The sequence below is a fragment of the Meleagris gallopavo genome, chromosome Z (assembly GCF_905368555.1).
Source record: "Meleagris gallopavo chromosome Z, MGAL_WU_HG_1.1, whole genome shotgun sequence".
In the NCBI taxonomy this organism is placed as follows: domain Eukaryota; kingdom Metazoa; phylum Chordata; class Aves; order Galliformes; family Phasianidae; genus Meleagris; species Meleagris gallopavo.
In genome coordinates, this window is record NC_139435.1 from 9,940,659 (window position 1) to 9,962,001 (window position 21,343).

General features: G+C 36.8%; 1 protein-coding gene across 1 annotated transcript in view; it reads right to left on the bottom strand.

The window, feature by feature from the left end:
• Positions 1-449: 449 nt before the first annotated feature.
• The window catches only part of MTMR12 (myotubularin related protein 12), a 33,947-nt gene continuing 13,053 nt past the window's right edge, over positions 450-21,343 (bottom strand). Inside the window, exons 6-16 of the mRNA XM_085213229.1 lie at positions 21,062-21,155; positions 19,086-19,209; positions 17,894-17,969; positions 15,835-15,941; positions 13,623-13,747; positions 9,244-9,322; positions 7,565-7,635; positions 6,205-6,377; positions 5,357-5,524; positions 4,543-4,704; positions 450-3,506 (exon numbers count right to left, since the gene is read on the bottom strand). Of these exons, the coding sequence (XP_085069355.1) occupies positions 2,931-3,506; positions 4,543-4,704; positions 5,357-5,524; positions 6,205-6,377; positions 7,565-7,635; positions 9,244-9,322; positions 13,623-13,747; positions 15,835-15,941; positions 17,894-17,969; positions 19,086-19,209; positions 21,062-21,155 (1,755 nt within the window). The 3' untranslated portion in view covers positions 450-2,930. The remainder of the gene's footprint in view (positions 3,507-4,542; positions 4,705-5,356; positions 5,525-6,204; positions 6,378-7,564; positions 7,636-9,243; positions 9,323-13,622; positions 13,748-15,834; positions 15,942-17,893; positions 17,970-19,085; positions 19,210-21,061; positions 21,156-21,343) is intronic.

The following is a 21,343-nucleotide window of genomic DNA, read 5'->3' on the forward strand; positions in this document are numbered from 1 at the left end:
ACAGCAATAGCTGAGCACGTTCACTACAGTAAATGCCACCTCAAAGCCAAGTGGTCAAAGTACACACAGGGATCTGAGATGTGGGTGAGGCTGTGGCACACCTTGTGTTACAGTGCAACCCAGCACCCTGCTGCTGTTCCTGTTCCAACGGCAAATCCTTCTTAAACCTTATAGCAATTTTATACGTTCTCTTTAGGACATTATTTTTGAGTGATTTGTGCTCATGCTGGATTTGGGGACAGAAACTAGTAATATGTCATCTCTGGAATTACATGTTTTTCGTTTGTACTCTATAGTTTACCATGACCAGCACTCAACCTGTACTCAGAACACGTTCGGTTTGAGGAATACTCAGCCTCTGTAATTTCAGGAAGTTTCTGTGTTAACACGGTAAGAACAATGCTCCTCCTTGAAATGGGGAAACAACTCAATGAAAGACAAGCACACCATTGTGAATGAAAAATTTTAATAGATCCCCAAAACAGTTAAGATTGCAATATTTTAATAGATCCCCAAAAAATGCCATTCGACAGACACGCTCTAGATCACCTCAGTAGCTTTCCACAGTCATCCTATGGCACTGCACTGAATTTTGATCTTTTCTGAACTGATACACTCGTCCTACAGCATAGCCAAGGTCAAAACTGTACAGCTTCCTCTCCGTAGGTCTGCAAATACCCTGTGTACAACTCAAAAAGCCTTGTCACTGCAGATTGTCAAGTTCACTACAATTTAAAGTGTCATTTTGCAAAACAGAGCTTAAACACACATTGTCATTTCAAGATAAATATGACAAAGTATACTTTATTGACACCCTCCACACTGCCCACTAAAGAGGAAAAAGAGTAGCATTTATTTTTTTAAGCCAACTGTACAATTTCTAGCTTGCATTCAGTGTAAAAACTTGGAGGTATAAACAGAAGTTTAGTGAAAATATTAAGTACATTTCCAATCCTGCAGTGCAGAAAACCAACAACAATGGTATTTACTCTACATTAGAAGTGTTCTATGTTCAATTCCACATATATGTTTCTCCTCTATATAAACTTCTGATAACTTATGTACAAATCAGATGTCCAACATCTGTAATATAAATATGCAATCTTCAGGACTGAGCCATAATAATAGTTTGATCAAAAGTACAGAAAAATTCATGTAATAGATTTTTTTTTTTTTCTAATGACAGTGTTTAAAAACCCCCAGAACCCAAATGACCTTAGAATGACAGATATTTCTTCTCTACAAAAATGCACTGCTCAAACAAACATAGAAATCATTGGATAAATGCATTACTTGAGCCACAATAAGGTCAGAATGACATGTGCTGGACAGCCCATTCCAATAAACAATAGCTGTACAAACAACAACGAGATATGTATCAAAGCAGGAAGCATAAGTACTAGCATATTTTTAAACAAACTGCTACAAACTCAGGCTACTAAGATTAAGGCAATCAGGAGTTGAAAAGCTTCAGTTTGGCATAGAATTGCAGCGGTATCTCTCCCTCCCCCCACTTACACATTTCTTTTAACATTAATGTTTTTAAAGAGCTGCAGATGATCTTTTATTATACATACGAAGTACAATTCACTGTGAAGTGACTGATCTGTAACTTAGTTTAATAACCCTGATTACACTGAGCTGATCAAATTTTAAAGTGTTAGTTTTACTATTTGACTTTTCCAGCATGGATTTCTAAATCATACAGAGAATATTCAACATCTACCATCTCAAATTAACTGAAACATGATTTTCATCCATTCTTGGGGTACTCTACCATTTAAGGGTTCAAAATAGAGTTGACAGTCAAATAACACTCAACTTTACAAAGGACAGTTATTTGCAGCAAAAATACTTTTTATATAAACATACACACAGTAGATCAAAAAATCAACAGGCATTTCTTTATGGCTTTTTTCACTGAGGTACTGTTAGAACATCCAGTAACAGGATGGAAATGTTTGTAGGGTATGAAAGCCACATTCATAAGCTGTACCACTAACTCATGTCAAGTGGCAACAGACTGCAAATTCAAGACTGCCTTCCCTTCCGTGTGGAGGTCTCAGTGCAAGCTTCAGAAAGCCTCAAAGGCAACTGGCATATGCAAGGAAATTAGAGTAAAAAAAATCTCCACATCTAAAGGAGAGGAAAAGAATATCCATAATAAACTGAATCTCTGTCAGGCCGTTTCCTACAATCAACAGCAAACATTTGGGACTTAATTTTCCAAGGCAGCAAGGGAGTATGACAGCAGACACAACAGGTCTTGAAATGTTTAGTTTGGCTCTTCCACCTGATCTTTAAGCTAAGTGCAAGCAGAGCCTTAGAAAAGCCAAGCTACTATACCACTACACAAGGTGAAGTTCTGCAAGCCAGTGATGAACACTGTCAGAAAGGATGAGACTGACAAGCACATGACTTCATTTGATGCCACATCAGACAAAAATCCCCAAGTTTTGTTCTCAGTTGTAAAAGCTTATGCTTGAAAGCACATTAAGTTTCACCTTCCCTTCTTCATTTCACATGATGGACAACTGCAGATGTATTAATAGTTTTAGCACAAAAGGAATAATGTTTAATGTTAAGCAAATCTGTAGATTCCTTATAACTGTTGCTGTATGCATTTAGTATTCTACCTCTAAATCAGAATTTTTTTTTAATTTTTTTTATTTGTTTTTTTGCATAAAGCAGCCACACGGTGCTGCTAGACTTGCTTTTCTTTTTTTTCTTAGACCTATACTAAAAACGTGTTTCTGCAATAAATACTGTTAGAGTGAAATGGAAGTTCAAAATATACTCAGCCAAGTTTCCTTTACCCTACAAACCCACTCAGCAGGCTGTAGATACTCGAGTTCTTTAGATTAGGATAGCAAAACATCTTAAACTCAGAGCTTAACCACATAGAATTCATACTTAAATTTATATACATTTTATAACATATCACTACTTAGATCAACAAATTCATCATCTCTCTTGACCAAGTCATCTTCATCTTCCAAGTCTTTCCAGGTGCTAGTGGGTAAAGCTGGTTTGACAGACTGTCTCTGAAGTAAAGCAAAAGGAAACAAAGATGACAAACGGGCAGAATTTCTCAGCATTGGGACAGCATGTATGTCTCCAGAAACAGCTTGACTATGTTCTTCATCCATTTTCACCTGCAAGTTTTGCACTTCCTCCATCAAGTCCAAAATCTTGGCAGCTGTGGCTATTGTACCTCCGCCATGAAGCTGTGCTTCAGGAATCCATCGTAAATAGCGTTGAGCCCAGACTTTGATTTCAGGTCCATCGATGCGAGGCAACAGAAGACCATGATAATCAATAGGCTTACTATGCCAGCTATCATAAAACTCCCTGAAGCTATTCGGAGGTTCATCTGAAGAATTTATGAACTTGCCAATTCTTTTACCCAGAATGTTTTTAATTAGATGATCTGTTTCCTCCCTGAAAAATCCTCTCTTTGGGGAAGATTTTGTTTGTGTCAGTGGCAAAGAAAGCTGTCGTTGATGCTTTACGGGGAAAAAGAAAATAAAAATATACAAAGATAAATATTGATGAGACTTTAAAAATCTTCAGCAGAAGAAAAACATTGAAACTGTATTCAGAAAATATCTAAATTCAATGAAGTGACTTAAACACAGCCTTGCCTTTGCTATAGTGTCTAGAACTGCTACTCTTGATGGCTAATACATCAAATAACTCGCACAGCATTCTGTATTTTCATCTACTTTCCCTGCAACTATAGCAGTGAAGTAACACTGAATAAAGCATTCCTCGAAACAGGAAAATGCCCTTCATACAAGTATTACAGACTTCCAACTTAATTTAAGATGGCCATACAAATCAAAGAGCATTTGATTTAGAAGTTTTTAATTCTACATTTCCTCATTATCTGCCACTTTACAGAAGCATATTATGCTGTATATCGTAACAGTGACACACCTGAGAATGCTTTAGTACAGAAGAGACTTTAGACAACAGGGAAACTACAGAACAGCTACCCCAAACAAGTTTCTTCTTCTGAATTTATGTTATTTGCTAGTAATGAGGCGACCCACTCAATACAGCATATCCTTGACAGATGTTGTTCCTTGCTGGGTTTCGCTGTTTTTTTTTTTGTTGTTGTTTTGTTTTGTTTTTTAAACACATGCACACACTCCCATTATACTCAGGGCAAAAATCAAGGAGGCAATTACAAGCCTGTTATGCGCTTCAAGTAAGTACTCAGTGGAATGAAACAACAAAATCACTTAAAATCATTACAATTCACCTGGGCATTAAATCCCAGGAAGAAGTTAATAGTTGTATGCAAGTGCAGTAGTAAGAAAAACTGTGCAGTGCACAGAAACCATGGAAGATTGATTGAAAAGCTGAAAGAGATGCGAGCAGCACTCAAGAGCTAGATGAGTCTGAATTGTACATGTATTTTGTCAGTTGACACTCATACCACTACTGTAAGCATGCTAGAAGTATGACCAAGTTGTACTTCTTTTTTTATTTTTAAATGATAGAAATAACAGGTTAAGAAAAAAAAAAAAATCTTACTTTGAATCGTGCAGTTTTCCGTTGGCTTTTTTCTGGTTTCGGTTTCTCTGCATAAAGAGGGTTGTTCAGAAAAGCCTGGGCCTTGAGATCAAACTGCACAGACCAGTCCCACACAGTAAGAAATCTGAAAGGACTGCTTTGTGTCTTCAGGATTTCACCAGTCTGCCAAAGCATTAAGACATTTAAAAAGGGTTTCTGACCAAGTCAAGGTGAACTTAAGAAATATTCTGAAAGCTGGGCAGGAGATGGACACTTGAACTCAAACACAGAGAGCATGTCAGGACTGTGGAATAAACCTCTCTGTATTTCATTGCAGTCACGCAGTGATGCCAATTTAAATTTTATGCTCAGCACTTTATATGCTAAACAGCGATCTTCAATTTCTTAGGCTCTTTACTGCCTACTTCCACCCCCTTATGCTACGGAAAAGCACTAACCAAATATAAATCAACAACCAAAAAACACTGATTTTAGAACAAAGCAGAGTATGTAACAGGAGAATTTTGTAGATAATTTACGTAGGACAGCTTAGGTTAAGGAGTTCAATTTTCACTGGAGACTGATGAACATGGAACTGTAGCCCCACACTAGAACTAACAGATTTCTGAGTTATTTTCATCTTGTCCTCACATGCTCCAAAGTACTGAACATGACTCTCTAGACCCAAAGTTGAACTGATTCACCTCCAAGGCATCATTCTTCAATTAAATAAGGAAAAACATGCTACTAGTGATTTTTTTTTTTTTTTGAGTATTCCTTGTCTATCAAACAAACTTGTTATCCAGCACATTGCATACACAAAACAAACTCTTACCGTTGTAGTGTCTTTTTGATGTTGTGAGTTGAAGAAGAAAGTGCTGAATATAGGCACATAGAGGCTGTCTGACAAGACAGTTAAGTAAGTTTCTGTGAACTCAAATGCTGGAGGATACTGTTGTACCAACTGCCAGACACAGTTTAGCAAGAGCAGAAACACAGGAGCCTAAAAAGAAAATATTGTATCAGTTTCACAAAAATAAAGTACATTCTATCATGCAGACCTTTTATTTTACAGTGTTTAGCATCTACAAACACAAATCGAAGAATGCAACCTGGTGAATTACAGAATTGCTGTATACAACTTTGTCTGAACTCTGCAGTGCATCTGAGTGACCTCAAACCAACTGTTAAAAGCAGAGAGCAACACTTTCTAAGCTGAATTTGTACATATTAGCTCACTATAAAAGGCTGTAAAGGAGCCACTTTCAAAGTTGCAAAACTAGTTCATAACAGTTGTTAATTAGAATTGAACAGTTTACACTTATGATTTCCATTCTTTATAGCAATGATTCATTCCCAAAATACAAACATATGAAGCTGTGACAAAAATGCATAATTCACTTGAGTTATTTCTACAGATGTTAAGCAGTTTGACAGTTTAAAAGGATACAAGATGCAAGTCTTTTTTGAAAGGCTCAAATACTGAAGTTAAATTTCACATTTATTTAGTTGTAAAGACATTGTTAAACTTTAAATAGCAGAAACACTAACACTGTACAAAGCATTCACCCATGAAGCAGAAAAAAACAAAAGAGCTTGTGGATGGTTAGCTAAGTCCCTCCTTACGCTGACTAAAATTTTAAATATCAAGTAAGGAAAATTAAAGAAAAAAAAATATCATACCTCCTCTTTGTCACTTCTATGTAAATGATTACAACGATCCAAAAAGCCATGTCCTCCAATTACCCACTCCTTCTGAATAAGGCTCTGAAATCCCAACTTTGTTCTGCTGTATGAATCCATCATCACTTGAACCAGACTGGAGATTACACAGCACAGATCAGTAGCACTCTCTTCTACAAAAGAGAAGAAAAAGCTGTAGTGTCTAAACCATTCCTTAAGCTTTGGATAACAAAGCAAAGAATTACTAACTGCACATTACTAAACAAAAATGTATTTCAAAACACAGAAGCACAAAATTCCTCACAAGTTATATAATAGAGAGATTAAATCTGAATTTCTAATACTGTTTGTTGTGTTTCGTTTTTTTCCTCCTGAAAACAAAGGTTTTTGGACACACATGCAAGACAAAATAGAAAGCAAACTTTCAAGCGCAGCAGTAAGAATTTTGATCCCTACTCCTTTCAGTCTCCCACAGGGCACACACTGCCTCCTTCTGCCTTCAACTATTAGGCCAGCTACTCAGTCCTCACCCTTTTGTTCTGCATGCATCTTCTCACAAGGTGGGGCTGTGACTTAAAATATCTCTAAATGCACACAAGAGACAGAAGGTGAGCAGGTACAACAGCACTGAAATTGCCCCCTTGTGCAATATCCATCCTCTGTCATTCACATGCCTTTGAGAAACATCTTCCAGAGCTAGGTTTCTCAAATGGTAATGTGGTGAAAAATCCCCTAACTGTTAATAGAAAAATAGTGTGTTGGTTAACATTAAGTTTGGTTTCTTATGTGATTACTTTCATCAGTCTGGGCAAACGCTCTGCTCAAGATGCGTACAGTAAGCTTACACTTTACTAAAGTGACTATATATATTAGGGTGCATCTAGAGCAGAAATATCACTTTATGAAGTTCTTATTCTCAATGTTCTGTGTGAAGCTCATCTCCTCTCTTCAATCTCAAAATACAGCAAAAGACCTTAAAAATAAGTTAGTAAATGAAAACACCACAACAGACAGTATGACTTGCATGAAAGTTTATAAACAGCTTTCTCATTATAATGTATTCCTCTTAGCTTTGAACTATGCTTATTAAATGTTCCCTTCTTTTTTTTCCCTGTTTGTTTGTCCTGTTGCTTGTTTTGTTTTTAAACTACTGGAAGTATTTCCAGGAATGTGTGATCTTCAGCGTTCTTAAAGTAGCAGACAGTTAACAATTGTACCAGCTTCTACCATACTTATGAACTGACAGCTTAAGCTACATTTAAAGAACTTCAAAAAGAAAAATCAGAATTATTTCTGTAAATAGGATAATATATTGAAATTTAAAATAATATAAAATAGGATAATCTCATCAATTTCTTACCTATAAGGAGAACATTTGTATGCTGCCTTTCCAGACACTCAACAACTTCTATGGCTTTCTTCAAGACTCGCCTATTGTGGTACAGAAAAGTTTAGTTTAACTATTATGATGTTAGCTAGTTAGCTATTAAGATGTTTACTTTTTTTTTTTTTTTAAGAAAAAAATGCCTCCTAAAAAGTAGTTAACACATACGATTGAAACTTGCTTATTCTTTTAATATAAAACTTCACTCATCTTCTACAGATGAAGCATTTAATTTCAACATCAAGCTTCCAGGAGATATCCTTATTTGGCAATCAATCGTGCGTTTCCATTGTTAGCTCTGTACATACATCATACAGTACTTGATTCTGAATCAGTACAAATCATTACACACATTGAAGCATCTCTATTGCTAAGATCCAGATCTTTATCCTAGTACACTGCCTCACTTAACATACTTATGTTTCTCCCACAATCTGTTTTTGAGTAACAGGGGGGAAAACCAGCAATCAGATGTTGTAAGCATTCAGACAATGCTTACTCAGAGATTATCATTAAACAAAGATGACTGAATGGAGTTAAAGATCATGTAAAAACAGACTTACTTTGCTTGTTTCTAGTCCTAACTTTTGATGAAGTTGGCATTTTCAGAAATGTCTGCATGCAAATGAGGATTCTTGTAACTGATTAGGCCACTAACAGAAGCTAATAGTTTAGTCTCTAATTGTAAACCTGTCAGATTCTTCAGTGTAGTTGAGAAGGCATTCCTACTGACTCCAAGAGCCAAGAATAGGCTGATTCAGAAAATAACTGCATCCAGGTATAGAACTGACCAGTCTCAAAGCAACCTAACGATAGGAACTTGGGCTGGTATGTACTTTAGTTCTAAATTATGAGTTATGTCAATAGATTTCCCAATATATGACCTTCACTAGAACCTCTCATTCAATCAATGTCCATACTTGTTGATTATTATTCTGCACAGAACGAATTTAAGCTCACTGCAAAAAACTGAAGAAGTACTTCATAGTAACAAGCTGATCACAGAATAAGCCAACAAATAATTCAGACAGCACAAAATAACACTGAAGACAAATAAAAGAACCTCAACATTCCACTACACGAAGCCTTATGCCAGCCAACACCATTCCAAGACTTACTCACTGTGGACTGCTGAGAGAAGAAAAAGAACTTGAGGAACAATCAGGAGAGGAAGGGGACAAAACTGAGAACAACTGTCATTTTATTAATCTGTGGAGGACTAACATCTTGAATACTGCAGTTCATCCCATCCTAAAGGATATTACAGAAGTAGAGAGTACAGAGAATGGCAAGGCAAGTCAGAGACATGGAACAGGTTTCATGCAAGAAAGAAAGAATACTTCAGTTTGGAAAGAAGCTAAGTACAGGAAGGAAACTTATAGATATATAGTTTTAAGAGATTTCCTCAAAGAACTGTAATTGGAACGATCTGCTGCTTCTCCCAATCTTTTAAAAGTGGGGTGCTTCACACAGTTCTGCATTGTAGAAATGGTGAACTATGTTGTAGAAATAAGATAAATAGGACCATAATATTGCTTTAGTTTCCTGAAATATGAAGATGTTCTCTCCTTTCCAGTAGGAAAGAAAATTTTTGAAAACCCTCTAGAAATGCAATTAGCAATAATCTGAAAACAAGAGTTATAGGTATAGCAAACCTGATGATCTCTAGCCAGTTTGTGCTCTCCAACAATGAAAACCATTTCACATCAGTTGCCCAGAAGTCTGTACTGTTATCTGAACAAAACAAAAAGAGCAGTTTACTCGTAAGTAGCACTAACTAATAGGCATCTATTATATCACTACTCAGGGTGTACCTTACAAAGGGTTACACAACAACTAATGCTGAGTCAGTAAATCATAGTTACTGTTAAAGCTGACACGTGATTTATAACAAAACTAGGAAGTAGTCTTGCAAATACCAGTAAAGCTTTGTAGCAAGAAGACTTTTAGAAGACTTACATAGTAACCAAACCAAGCAAATAAACTTGTTGACAATATGGGAAAAGTTTAATCAGATGAGACAAATATTTACTTCTGATTTGAATTTCAGCTGTCTTGACTTTAAAGTATGATCTATGTAAATCTTAACATGAGAAGGCAGGACTTTGAAAGTCACTAACACTGAGGCCAGAAATACAAATGGGTTGTAAAAAGGTGGTTAGACAAATTTATGAGATGGAAAAATACCAGAAAAAGTTTTAAACAGTTCACTGGCACTGTTAAAAAAAAAAAAAAAAAAAAGGGAAACATTAAAAACACATAAAAACATTAAAACACATAAAAAAAGAGAATAGCTAGGATAAACCAGAAGGTCAGTGTCATATCATGAAGTCATATAATTCCTATGAACTTCACTAGAATGTTTGTAGCTGGTCGAACACAACCTAAATTTCTATTGCTTTTATTTTTTGCATAATCAATATTCATAAATTGAAAGGCTCTCACTAGGCCTATATGGCCACAGAATCACTGAAGTTGGAAAAGCTTCCAAGATCCTGCAGTCCAACCATCCAACTGCCACCAATATTTCTCCACTAAACCATGTCCCTTGATACAACATCTAAATGTTTCGTGAACACCTATAGGGAAGGTGACTCCACCACCTCCCTGGGCAGTTCATTCCAACAGCTGAAAACTCTTCCTAGGTTGGAAAAAACCTCCAAAATCATTGGGTGCAACCATTAATCAAGCACTGCCAGCTGGATGAAGAATATGACAGACTCTAGCCTGCAATGAATGAGATTAAGGAGAACATAGCCAATTCAGCAGGAAGAAGCTCATGAACTTAAAGTTCTGCAGAATTAGCTTAGCCAATGTAGTGCTGGAGTGTTCTGAGGAGATGCTGGGACTTGATGCACAGTCACTGGACATAAAGGGACTGTCAAATTCTCATAGGCCGTCAGACAAATAAAAAATTCACAATGTTTTCACCATCACACAGCTCTGAAATCAGGAGTAAGTGATAGTATGACTTGTTTAATAGTGGGCTTCTCCCAGATCACGCATGCATTCCAAGCTGCAAAGCTTTTGCCAATGCATAAAAGATTCAGAGGTAGATTTGGCAGCGTGTCCAGTTGCTGATAATCACATCATGGTTTTATGATTTTTGTTACTGGTATTCCACATCGTAACATCATGTAGTGCACTGGGAGCTACAGAGTTAATGCTCCAGGTCTGTGGATTGTCAGTAGTGCTGGGTATACTTTTCTCAGAAGAGAAGAACTACAAATCCCAGAACTGTTACATTTCCATTTTCCATTCAGAGGGAAAGATGAAACAGTCACAAGACTGCCCTTCTGTTACTGCTCACCTCTGCAGTGTGTGCTCCCTGGCTGTCTTGCCTTCAGCATTACATTAGGGCCTTAGGTTTTGGACACTTTCTAATCTCATTTTATTTGATTTATTAGCTTCAATTCTAATTATTGTATTATATTGTGTTGTCTTGCAATCTGCTATTATATTTAGTAAGTTAGTTTTCTCCCTTAGCTCATTGCCACTGTTTTGTTTTTAGGCCCATCTCCCTACCTTTTCCCTACCCCTCTTCCCCCTCTCCTAAGGCATGGGTCTGTGAGTCCCTCCACCCATCAGTCAAGGAACCAGGACAAGCCAGGCCAGAGCTCTGACACTACATAACACTGGAGAACACTCCAACAAAACAGCAAAGTTGATTGCTTTGTACCAGAATAAAGAAAAGCCAATGTTATTTGGCTTGCTCAAGAGTAGTAATGCCATGGAATGACAGACTGTACTAAAGCTTCAGAACATACAATATAAGATCAGAAGCCAAGTATATGAAAATTTGTGTATGAGTTTGCAAAGTTGTGGCAGGAGAATACTCAGATCCTGTGACTCTGGAAACTAAGCATTTATCTTCAATTTACACAGCACTTCATCTCATCTGAACTTGAAAGTTGAAGAGCCTGATGTTGAATAGGAACCTACTGAAGAAAAAGGCTAAAAAAAGAAGTGGGAGGGAAAGAAAAAAAAAAAAAGACAGTGGTGCATCAACTCCAAAGAGGACATCCATTAGTGCAAAGTAGTCAACAAAAGGCAGCAGGGATTACTTTAATGGTGAATCCTACGCATTGCCTGGAGACGATGCTACTGAAATCAGGCAGCATTACTTTGAGGTGAGAGCCCAGATTGAAGTTAGAGCATGTTTTATAATGCAAACTCAAAGGCAAATCCTTCCAGAATCAAGTTCACTCAGCTATTATCACCAATGTGCACCACTACTGGTGTAGTCATCTTGCAGTTAAGTACTGGTTTGCAGGTGCAGAATGCATGGAAAACACTCCAGAAGAGTGAAAATGGATTCAGAAGATCAACTAGCAGCCTAAACAGTGTTGCCTAATGATATTTATTCAATACTTCAATTGTTGAATGTTTCTTTTTCTGCGCAGCTGCTACACACAGAAAGTTGTGTGTTCAACTGAAAAGTGATTAACTTAGATATGAAAACTAGACAGATAGACCAGAAGCTGTAGCTAAATACTGTTTAATATTGCACTTATGCATTTTGTTATGGATTTGAATATTAATTTCATGCATATTTTTCGATGAAGAACATAACAAACACTGTTTTCTTAGCTCTCCCAGCAAGAATTGACTGCACATTTCAATGAACTTCCTATTCAAGTTTGAGATAACAAACATATTTCAAAAGAATACAGAATCATTTAAAAGATGATAGGCCAGCTATGAAGGAACAGTAAGAGCAATCTGTGTTTTTTTCTTGATTAAAAGAATCTTTCTAATTTCCATGAGTAATCCATTGAAGTATCATGTATTTAGAGTTTGAGTTCAGCTCCTGTTTATCTCTAATTACACAATATACAAGAATGTAGAGACACCTAAGAGCGTTGCTCTGGCCTCCATGAAGACTGTGTATGATACGTCAACTGTTTAGCTAGAAAGCCTCTCAATTAAGAGTTTCAGAACCAAAAATGCAGTGTAGTACTACTCTCAGAAGTAATTTACTTTGGGTTTGCTCTTGGTTTTCCAGTTTTGTGGCTTGATGCTGCTAGGATTCTGATAATCAGGAATTCACATTGATCGACGTATTCATCAGACAAGAATGACAAGTTGAACAGCTCATTCTGACCTGCAGGTAACAAGGCTGCAGTGCCGTCAAGTTTGGGATCAAGAGTTCAAAAGCTTTAGACTAAGTGCAGAGAAGAAGGGGAGCTACTGCTTTGTTCAGCTTCTTTCAAGCCTACATTTTTCTGATTAAAAGGCATACAGTATTTCCTGATATGTGTCTTAAACTCAAGCTGGTCTTTTTCTCATATGAGTGTAAGACAGTAATAACTACACTGAATTTATAATACATTGTTTTTAGCTCTTAAGTAGCATGAAGGATTCACTGCAATTTTGAGAGCGCATTCTAGAAAGAAGAAATATTCACTATGAACCTCTGATGAGTTATCTCATATCCTACCTTTCTCTTTGGTATCAAAAACCTTTCCAGAAAATTTACCAGAAATTATTCATATTAATTTGCAATCATTTTCAGCTCCACTACATTCTACCTATAAAACCAAATGGCATTAGATACTGTATTAAAGCTATGCTGCAAATATAGTGCCTCAGTGATTGGACGTAAGAAGCTGACAACAACAGTAGTCTTTGGGAAAAGTTAGTGCTTAGACTAGTACTTGATACAACCCAAAGGATTAAAAAAATCTTAACATCAAACATTCAATTTCAGTGTATCAGAGAAAGCTGAAGTCTGTCACAGTTTCAATCCACCTAATGTATACTACTGAACATTTAAATTTCAGTAGAAGCTGCTCTTCTAAGGAGATTTTCAAACAGTATGACTGCTTAGCAAGAGATAAATAAGTCTAAGAACTACAGATCTCCATTAGCCTGCCAGTCATTAGCACAGTCCTTAGCTACATACTTACAAACCTGCATTTAAACAGTATCAGAAAATGAGGCACAAAGAGAAGGGCTACCTTTATTAACAGAACAGCACTGTCATTCGTTCACTGATTTCAGAGACCAAGGATTACTTTGAAGGTCAACGTACCTATCAGAAACAGCTGTTTAAATCTTGTGTACGCAGTCTGGATTTCTTGCAGAGATGGAAGGCTGCTTGATAAGTCATCCGTCTTCAGGAGTTCATAGGGAGGTTTTCTAATTGTCCTATAGATTCTATATCAAATCACCAAGAGATTAAAGCCTTCTGCTTCACAAGTCAAATAATGCACCAACTAAATACAAAGTTAATATGCATAAGTTTGGGAAATCTCTATAAGACTAAGAGACACAGATCCCCAAAAGCTAACGGCCTCCATGAAATTCTACGTAGTGGTTGGAAGTTTGCCTACGAGCTTATGAAAAGTTTTGCTGCTCTGACCTCTCACACTGAAAAGAGTAATGCCCATACACATTTGTGCACTTTATGAATATTAAGAAGACTGCTTGATTTTTACTACTGCTTCCTTAATAGGCATTGTCCTTCCAACAGACACCAAAATTACTTTAATAGAAGACTATTTACAGGCAAATCCAGAAAGAAGATGGCTAGAAACACCCACATTTCCAAGGAGACACAATTTTCCCTGACTTCTACGAAGTTTTATTCTGGCTACCAAGTCTGTTCATGAGACATGAGAGTAGAAGAAGAAACTACTTTTGCTTAAACAAGACAGCATACCCCTGCCTTGTACTTCTCTGTACACATGCATTTTCCCCTAGGAGGGGAGAAAAATGTTAGGCCAGGTAAGCTTTGGTTTGAACCAGGAAGGACCCACTCATGCTCCAGAGGTTGTGTATGAGTAAGATACTAAGCATCAACTTCGTAAATAGCTATTGTTACACTGACTTTTTGTTGTAAAGTTCTTGCAAAAGCTACTGCAGCTTATAATTCAGAAATTGTAGGCACTTGGTCAGCACAGGACAGTATTTTGTTTCCTGGTTGTTGTAAAACAGAAGACTGCTTTAAGTAAGAATTTAAGTACCCTTGAGAAATGTAGGTCACCAGATCTACTAGAGGATGCATCAGATCAGAAGAGCATCAAGCAAAAGCAATTACTTGTCAATTATGACACTTCTTCCAAACTGAAATAAACGATTTGTGGCAGGATATTTGGCTCTAAAACCTTTTCAATAAAATATGCTGTCAATTGTACACATCTGCTGTGTGACTTAGTCAAGATTCCCATTACAGTGACAAGTTAACACATCCTTATGGACATCTTGTACATGTACTCTGAAATATTAGTGGTAAACTACCAGTACTCCATTCCATAGCAAAAATACATATGCACCAATACTGCCCACAAGTTCAGAAGTCCACAGATAAGGATCAGAATATCAGTTGATACTTTATTAATGCTTACTGTTATCTTTACTTCCACATTATGAAACAGCATTAAGAAGAGCCACAACACACGAACTTCCCCATTTCAGAAGGAAATGCTTGAGAATCTGTAGGAAGGGTCAAAAGCCTCTCTCATGGAAATATAATTAAGAACTTCTTGTTTTTAAAAATAAAGAGCCAAATTAAGTTACTATCTGTTAGTTCTCTCATTAACAGGCTCCTGTCTATGGCAAACTAGAGGCTAGTGGTGAAGCAGTACAGATAATACATACTGACTTGACTTCACCTCTTAGGAGCAAGACGATTAGATACGTTGTCTCCAGGACACCAAATAGGTTAAAAAAAGCTGGGTGTAGGGAAGCAACAAGTCATCAGCAGGCATCTGTATTCTTGTCTTTATCTCAGCTTTTACATTTTTCAAACTGCAGAGCTGTACCAACTCACTAATTCAGCTTAAAAAAAAAAAAAAGTCTTACCAACACATCTGTAATGAACTATTAAAAACACGCTGAGAAGACAGCTGATTTTACAAAGATTTACCTCAACTAAAAAAATTCATGTTTAGAAATGAAGAGTTCAGACTCATTCACTTGCAAACAACTGAGCCCATTAATAAATGATATTACTACTACTACTGTAGTTAAGAACTACAGAGTTGGCACTGCTTTACTTAAGAAGGATGCTTTGTACAGAGATTAGTCTGGTATAATATATTTCTGCAAGCAAGTCTTCAATTACAGTCCCGCACAACTGACCAGGGATACTATTAGGCCAAGGACTTAAACTTATTTCACTACAGTAAACTACTTTTAGCTCTAGCCTGATGCGTGCAAGCTTAAAGATATAGCATATATGGAAAAAGAGAAGCAAGGTCCATACCAAGCAAAGTGTTGTGGACAGAATAGCTATTACTGACCCATCCAAGAAGGCTTTTTGCATTTGTGAAGTGCTGTCATCCTGTTCTTTGGGAAATGCAGACATTTTGAGAAGAGCAGCACCATTATGGCAAGACCAACACCAAATCTGCAGAAAGACACTTACTGTGATAAAAGTTGATAAACATTTTCATACAAAGTAGCTGACTTAATCATTACATGAAATTTCTTTACACTGTGCTTTGTTGATATTTTTTTCTGTATTCATGATTCAGTAATAGCAAACTTCTCTATTTGCATCCCAACTACATGCCTCAGTATGCTATTTACATTGGAAGATCTGCTAAAGATGGCTCTTGTAAATAACTCAACAGTCATCAGTTTCACCACAGAAATAGTAGTATTTTTCTACTAGTTAAGCCACAAAATAACTCACAATAGATACACTCTCATGGTTTTCCACAGGAACTGTACGTAAAGAGTAACTAAGCCCATGAAACATTAAACATGAGCTCCACAGCTACACAGGTTGCTAGAAAAGTAATACCTATTTATTTTCACAGAAATTGCAACAGTTACAAGGAGCACAATAATACTAATTAATAGAACAAATTTTTAGCTATAAAACACTATTTTTCTATGTAGTCACCACAATTAGCTATGCATTTCACAAGTGATAAATAAAAGCATGCATGCCACACTTAAAAATCTGCACCAGGGGAGGTGACCCACTGTACTGTCACCATTGCTAAAATGCACCACTGCTGTCTCACTGCGCTGCCATCTAATGTTTGGTCTCCACAAACATTCAGCGAGTGCAAATGAACATCAATGGGTGCAATTTTTCCCCACATGGAGGAATCCAATGACACACCTTTGCTTCATGTGCACTTCCACTGGCAGCCTGACAAAATGGCATCTGACCTTCGCTGCCATCAGTGGCATGGCAACAAGACATAAAGGAATACTTGTTGGGAAGGCTCAGTCTCTACAGTCATACTCTCAACATCTGCCTCTGACACTGTGGGCAGACAGAATCAAATAGGAGGCATTACTTTTGGAGCAACCCTCCATGAATCAAACTGCTTTGTTACAAGTATTCTTTACAAGAGGCCAGTCCTCAAAGCTTTTCACTTCCCTGTACAACTTCTTGAGTCCCATCAGATTAAATATAGTCAAGATATTTTGAACACAAACTTCCCATAGAGGATTTGAAATAAGAAGAATTCTACTAAGCTTCTGACCAATGCTAAATGCAATAAAAAAGCTTATTTACATTGTCTGGTCAAATGAAGGCAAGTAAATTAAATTATTTTGATCTTCGCTATTGAAAAGTAAAGATTAGACAGGACAGAATAGAACTATCTTCGTGAACTGATTAAGAGTATGAAGTGTATATGTTTTTAACTGGCAAATTTGACAGACACTCAGCAACTAAGGTTAAATATCCTATGTGAGATTACTTTGCTTCTTGTCTGTATTCTGTCTTACCAGTTCTTCAAGAGTGGTGCAAGCCAGGAAACCAAATCCAGCTACAGGCAGTAGAATATATTTCATTTCATTTTCTGTTGAGACTGGTAGAATTACTTGATTTTTCTTTCCATCTACTTGCTTTGTAAAAATCCTGCACTGTTACAGACATACTATTTACTAGTACTCAAACTGGCTAACTGGTGCTGTTCAACTATGTCTGAACATCTAGCTCTTCACCTCAATACCCAAAATGCATTTCCAGCCCTACATCCTGCCCCAGCTAGGTAACAGTCAGCACTCAGTCTCATGAGACACAGGCTGATGGAAACACAAATGAACAGTACGTGCAGAGTATAGGATGTTAGATATTTAATATAAGTAAACAAGTCTGTGAATCAGCAGATTACATTCTTTGCTTCACACCATTCAAGGAAATACAGAACACTTTGTGCACCTCTTTCCAAAATCTATTTCCTTTACTATAGGCTACGTAAACTAAATGTGAACTGTTAGAAATACGTTTTGAAGATGAATGCAGTAACATCTAGAGTACTAGTTGAATTTTATCATCTCAATATGATTATTGACCTCAGCCACACATGCATATATATATATATATATACTTACAGGAATGCCTCTGCCTTCATACTTCAAAATACTCTCTTCAGAAACGCATATGGGAACAACAAAATACAAAGGCAACCTAAGATGACAAAAAAAAGTTTCATGCAGTTGGGAACAGAACAAAGAACAATCTCCAAGCTCCTTTAATGATGGCGTATGCTTTAGCCCACATCCTAATTACGTATTCACTCTTTCCAACTAGCTAATTTTGTCCTCAACAAAATTTTCAGCTTGTTAACATTTTCTTCCAATCGTGAACTATTCATTTTCACTGCAACACTACCCTGACTTCCTAAGGCTGCAATTAAGTCCCACATTCAATTATAACATCCAAGAATGATCATCAGGACAGTCTTTGTTCTCACACTATTAGCTGTTTCAACTATATCCATGTAATATTAGATAACTAATTCAATTTCTGCATCTTGTAAGCCATGCGAGTCACAATTCAAGGATGTCATTTAATATATCACGAGTTTCCAGTATCAGATACGACTTACGTTTAAGGCCCACACAAGCCATGATAAGTATTTAATCTTAGCTTGAGTCTCAAGGCAGATTCAGAATGAGTAATTAAGAAATTAGCTCTATTTTGAAAATTGAACTTTCTTTTCAAGGTCTGTGAAACCTTACAGGATTTGACTGTTGAACAGTAGTATACATGTATTGCATAGATCTCAAACATACTCCTTAGCTAAACTGGAACGCGTATACATCTCTAACCTACCACTACTGGAGCAGTAATTTCATTTCCACCAGCACACTCGCTGACATACTTTAAACCAGTTACTTTTTTTCACCCAAAAATTAAAAAATAAAAATAAAAATAAATAAAAAAATCTTAACTGCATGTGATTTGAATTTTTAACAAGTTAAGTGTCATCCTGGCTGGTTAAGTGCGACAAAGTACAGATACTAGACCCACATTATTTCAATTCCACTTTAATGTGGTATTCCTCATCCTTGGAGATAATCAGAACTATTCCGATTAAGCTTAACCTAATTTGGAAGTTAATTCTGCTTGAGCAAGGATTGCATAAAACAACCTCCCAGGTCAAAGCATATTACAAGACAAAACGTAAATCATATGCTAAAAATCAGGCATAATGCTGATGACCTTATGATGCCAAGCATTAATTTTTTTGGAAGAATAAGATGTATATCTAAATTTCATTATTAGACATGGCAAGCTTACTTTTCAGAGACTCTGTAGCCTTCATTGGTAGATACTGCTTTGTATTGCACATTCCCCCTTGTTCGCTCCAACTCATCACGCCAGTCTTCAAGAGTATCAAACATCACAGTTTGGTTTCTTCCATCTATCAGACAAATTATGTTAATTCAGATTTCGCATTTCATTTAATGCTCACTCTTTCATCACAGCTAGGAGTTTTACACTAAATATAGCATCTGAGGAATTTAGTAAGAATGAAAAATTGATTACAGCAGTTGGCCATAATCATTTCAACTAAGATTTTTCCCATACTTCCACTTAGGCACCTCAGCAACAGTTACAACAGCAGTCTGATTTAGCCACATTTCTAATTCAAAAGACACATAATTTACAGAGGAATGTCAATTGTTCTGGACACTGGTTATAATTAAACATCCTGCAAAACTGAAACGATAAGTAGTGCTAGAACTTCCATGGAAGGCAGAACTGCAGTGCCTAATAAAGACCTAGTTTCTTCCACATTTACTTCATCTCTACCTGGAGAAACTTCTTTTTCTAATGTTTGTAGTTGAAACTGAAAAGCAGTTGCAGATGAATTACCTAAGCCAACAATGTGCCCTTGCAGCAAAGAAAGCCAATGTATTTTTGGTCTGCATTAATTAAACCACTTCCCACAAACTGAATGAGCTGATTATTCCTCTCAATTCAGAACTGGAGAGGCCATTGCTGGAACAATGTATCCAGCACTGGGGTCTTCAATACAAGACAGGAACAGTACAAATCAGGTGAAGAACCACTCAGGGTTTGTTGAAACAAGAGATAAGAGCCTGAATGCTGGGATTATTCAGCTTGGAGAATAGAAAACTCTACGGCATCTAAACACATATAAACTCCTGATGGGGTAGATGGCAGAAGCAGGAATAAAGAATTTGTATGTATATATATATATAGCCATATATCTCAAGATAAATGGCAGTATGCACAAGTTGGAATGCAGCAAATTGCATAACATAAGAATAATAATGAGGGTAGTCAAATAACGAAATACGTTGCCCCAGATTGGGGATTCTGTCCTTAGAGATATTCAAAACTCAACTGGATGCAACTCTGAGGAACTTGCTGTAGTTGAGACTACTCTGAGTGGTGCAGGGCAGAGCGGAGAAGATGAAAAAGCACATGACTGGTTGATATCCAAAGGTTTCACCTGATCAATGATTTTGTAATTGCATGAAATACCTTCATAAGTATCCATTTAACATCTTGGGTACAAGAAAAATTTCTTCTGGAAAAGAAGCATGTATTTCTGGTGCACCAAGAGTCAGGTTAACTTAAAAAAAAACTTTCAATTAAAGATAAAACTGCTGAATGCTAAAAAGTGCACTGATAACTTTTTATCTTAAGTTTTGAATATTACGGTATTATTCAGCCAAGTTTGATCAAGTGGGGAAGTTATGTAATAAATCATCATAAAGGAACTCAGATAATTACTGGAACCTCACTATAGGAACCTATGGGGTTTTTTTTGTAGTTGCCTGGGAAAAGTAGAATGCTTGCAAATAAGAGAGACAGGGGAAATCCTCTGTCAGTGGCCACTGCAACTGAAATAATTTAAAAAGTTAAGAACAGGAAGCTTGGTTCGCTGCAATGCTACACAAAACAGTAATAAAGTAAGCAAAATATGTTCCAGATGAGAGCACCCTGGGGAGATGCATACAAAAAGTATTTGCAAATACTGATAACAGTTTGCAATCCAAAGATGTTACTCTTGCTTGCAAAAATTCTGCACAACTTCACTGACATTCACAAAGATCAACTGTAGATGATTTCAAGATTTTAAGGACAAAGTAAAACAATGCATGACAAATGAATCTGCATAGGCAGAATGCTAATCAGGTAGAGTCATAAACCAAGTACAAACTCGGCTACTAAGCATCCCAGACTGCTTTGGGAACTAACAGCATGCAACAGATACCATCTAAAAATACAAGAACATTTACCTGTGTTGTTTGGGGCAGCTGATGCATAAGAAAACAAAAACAAGCGTTTAAGCAGCTTAGGAGTCTGGCTATGATGAATTATGCCACTGACAATCTAGGAAAGGACCAAAAATTAACACCCAGACTAATTAAACAGTCAGTGTAAACAACATCACTTTTCAATCCCCTCTCCCAGGTTTAAAACAAAACTGCTCTATGGGTTCTATCTACAGTAGCTGAAGAGTAACTTCTGGAAGGGCTTCCCTTGTGTTCAGGGCAATGTGCTTACTTGTTTCCCTGAGA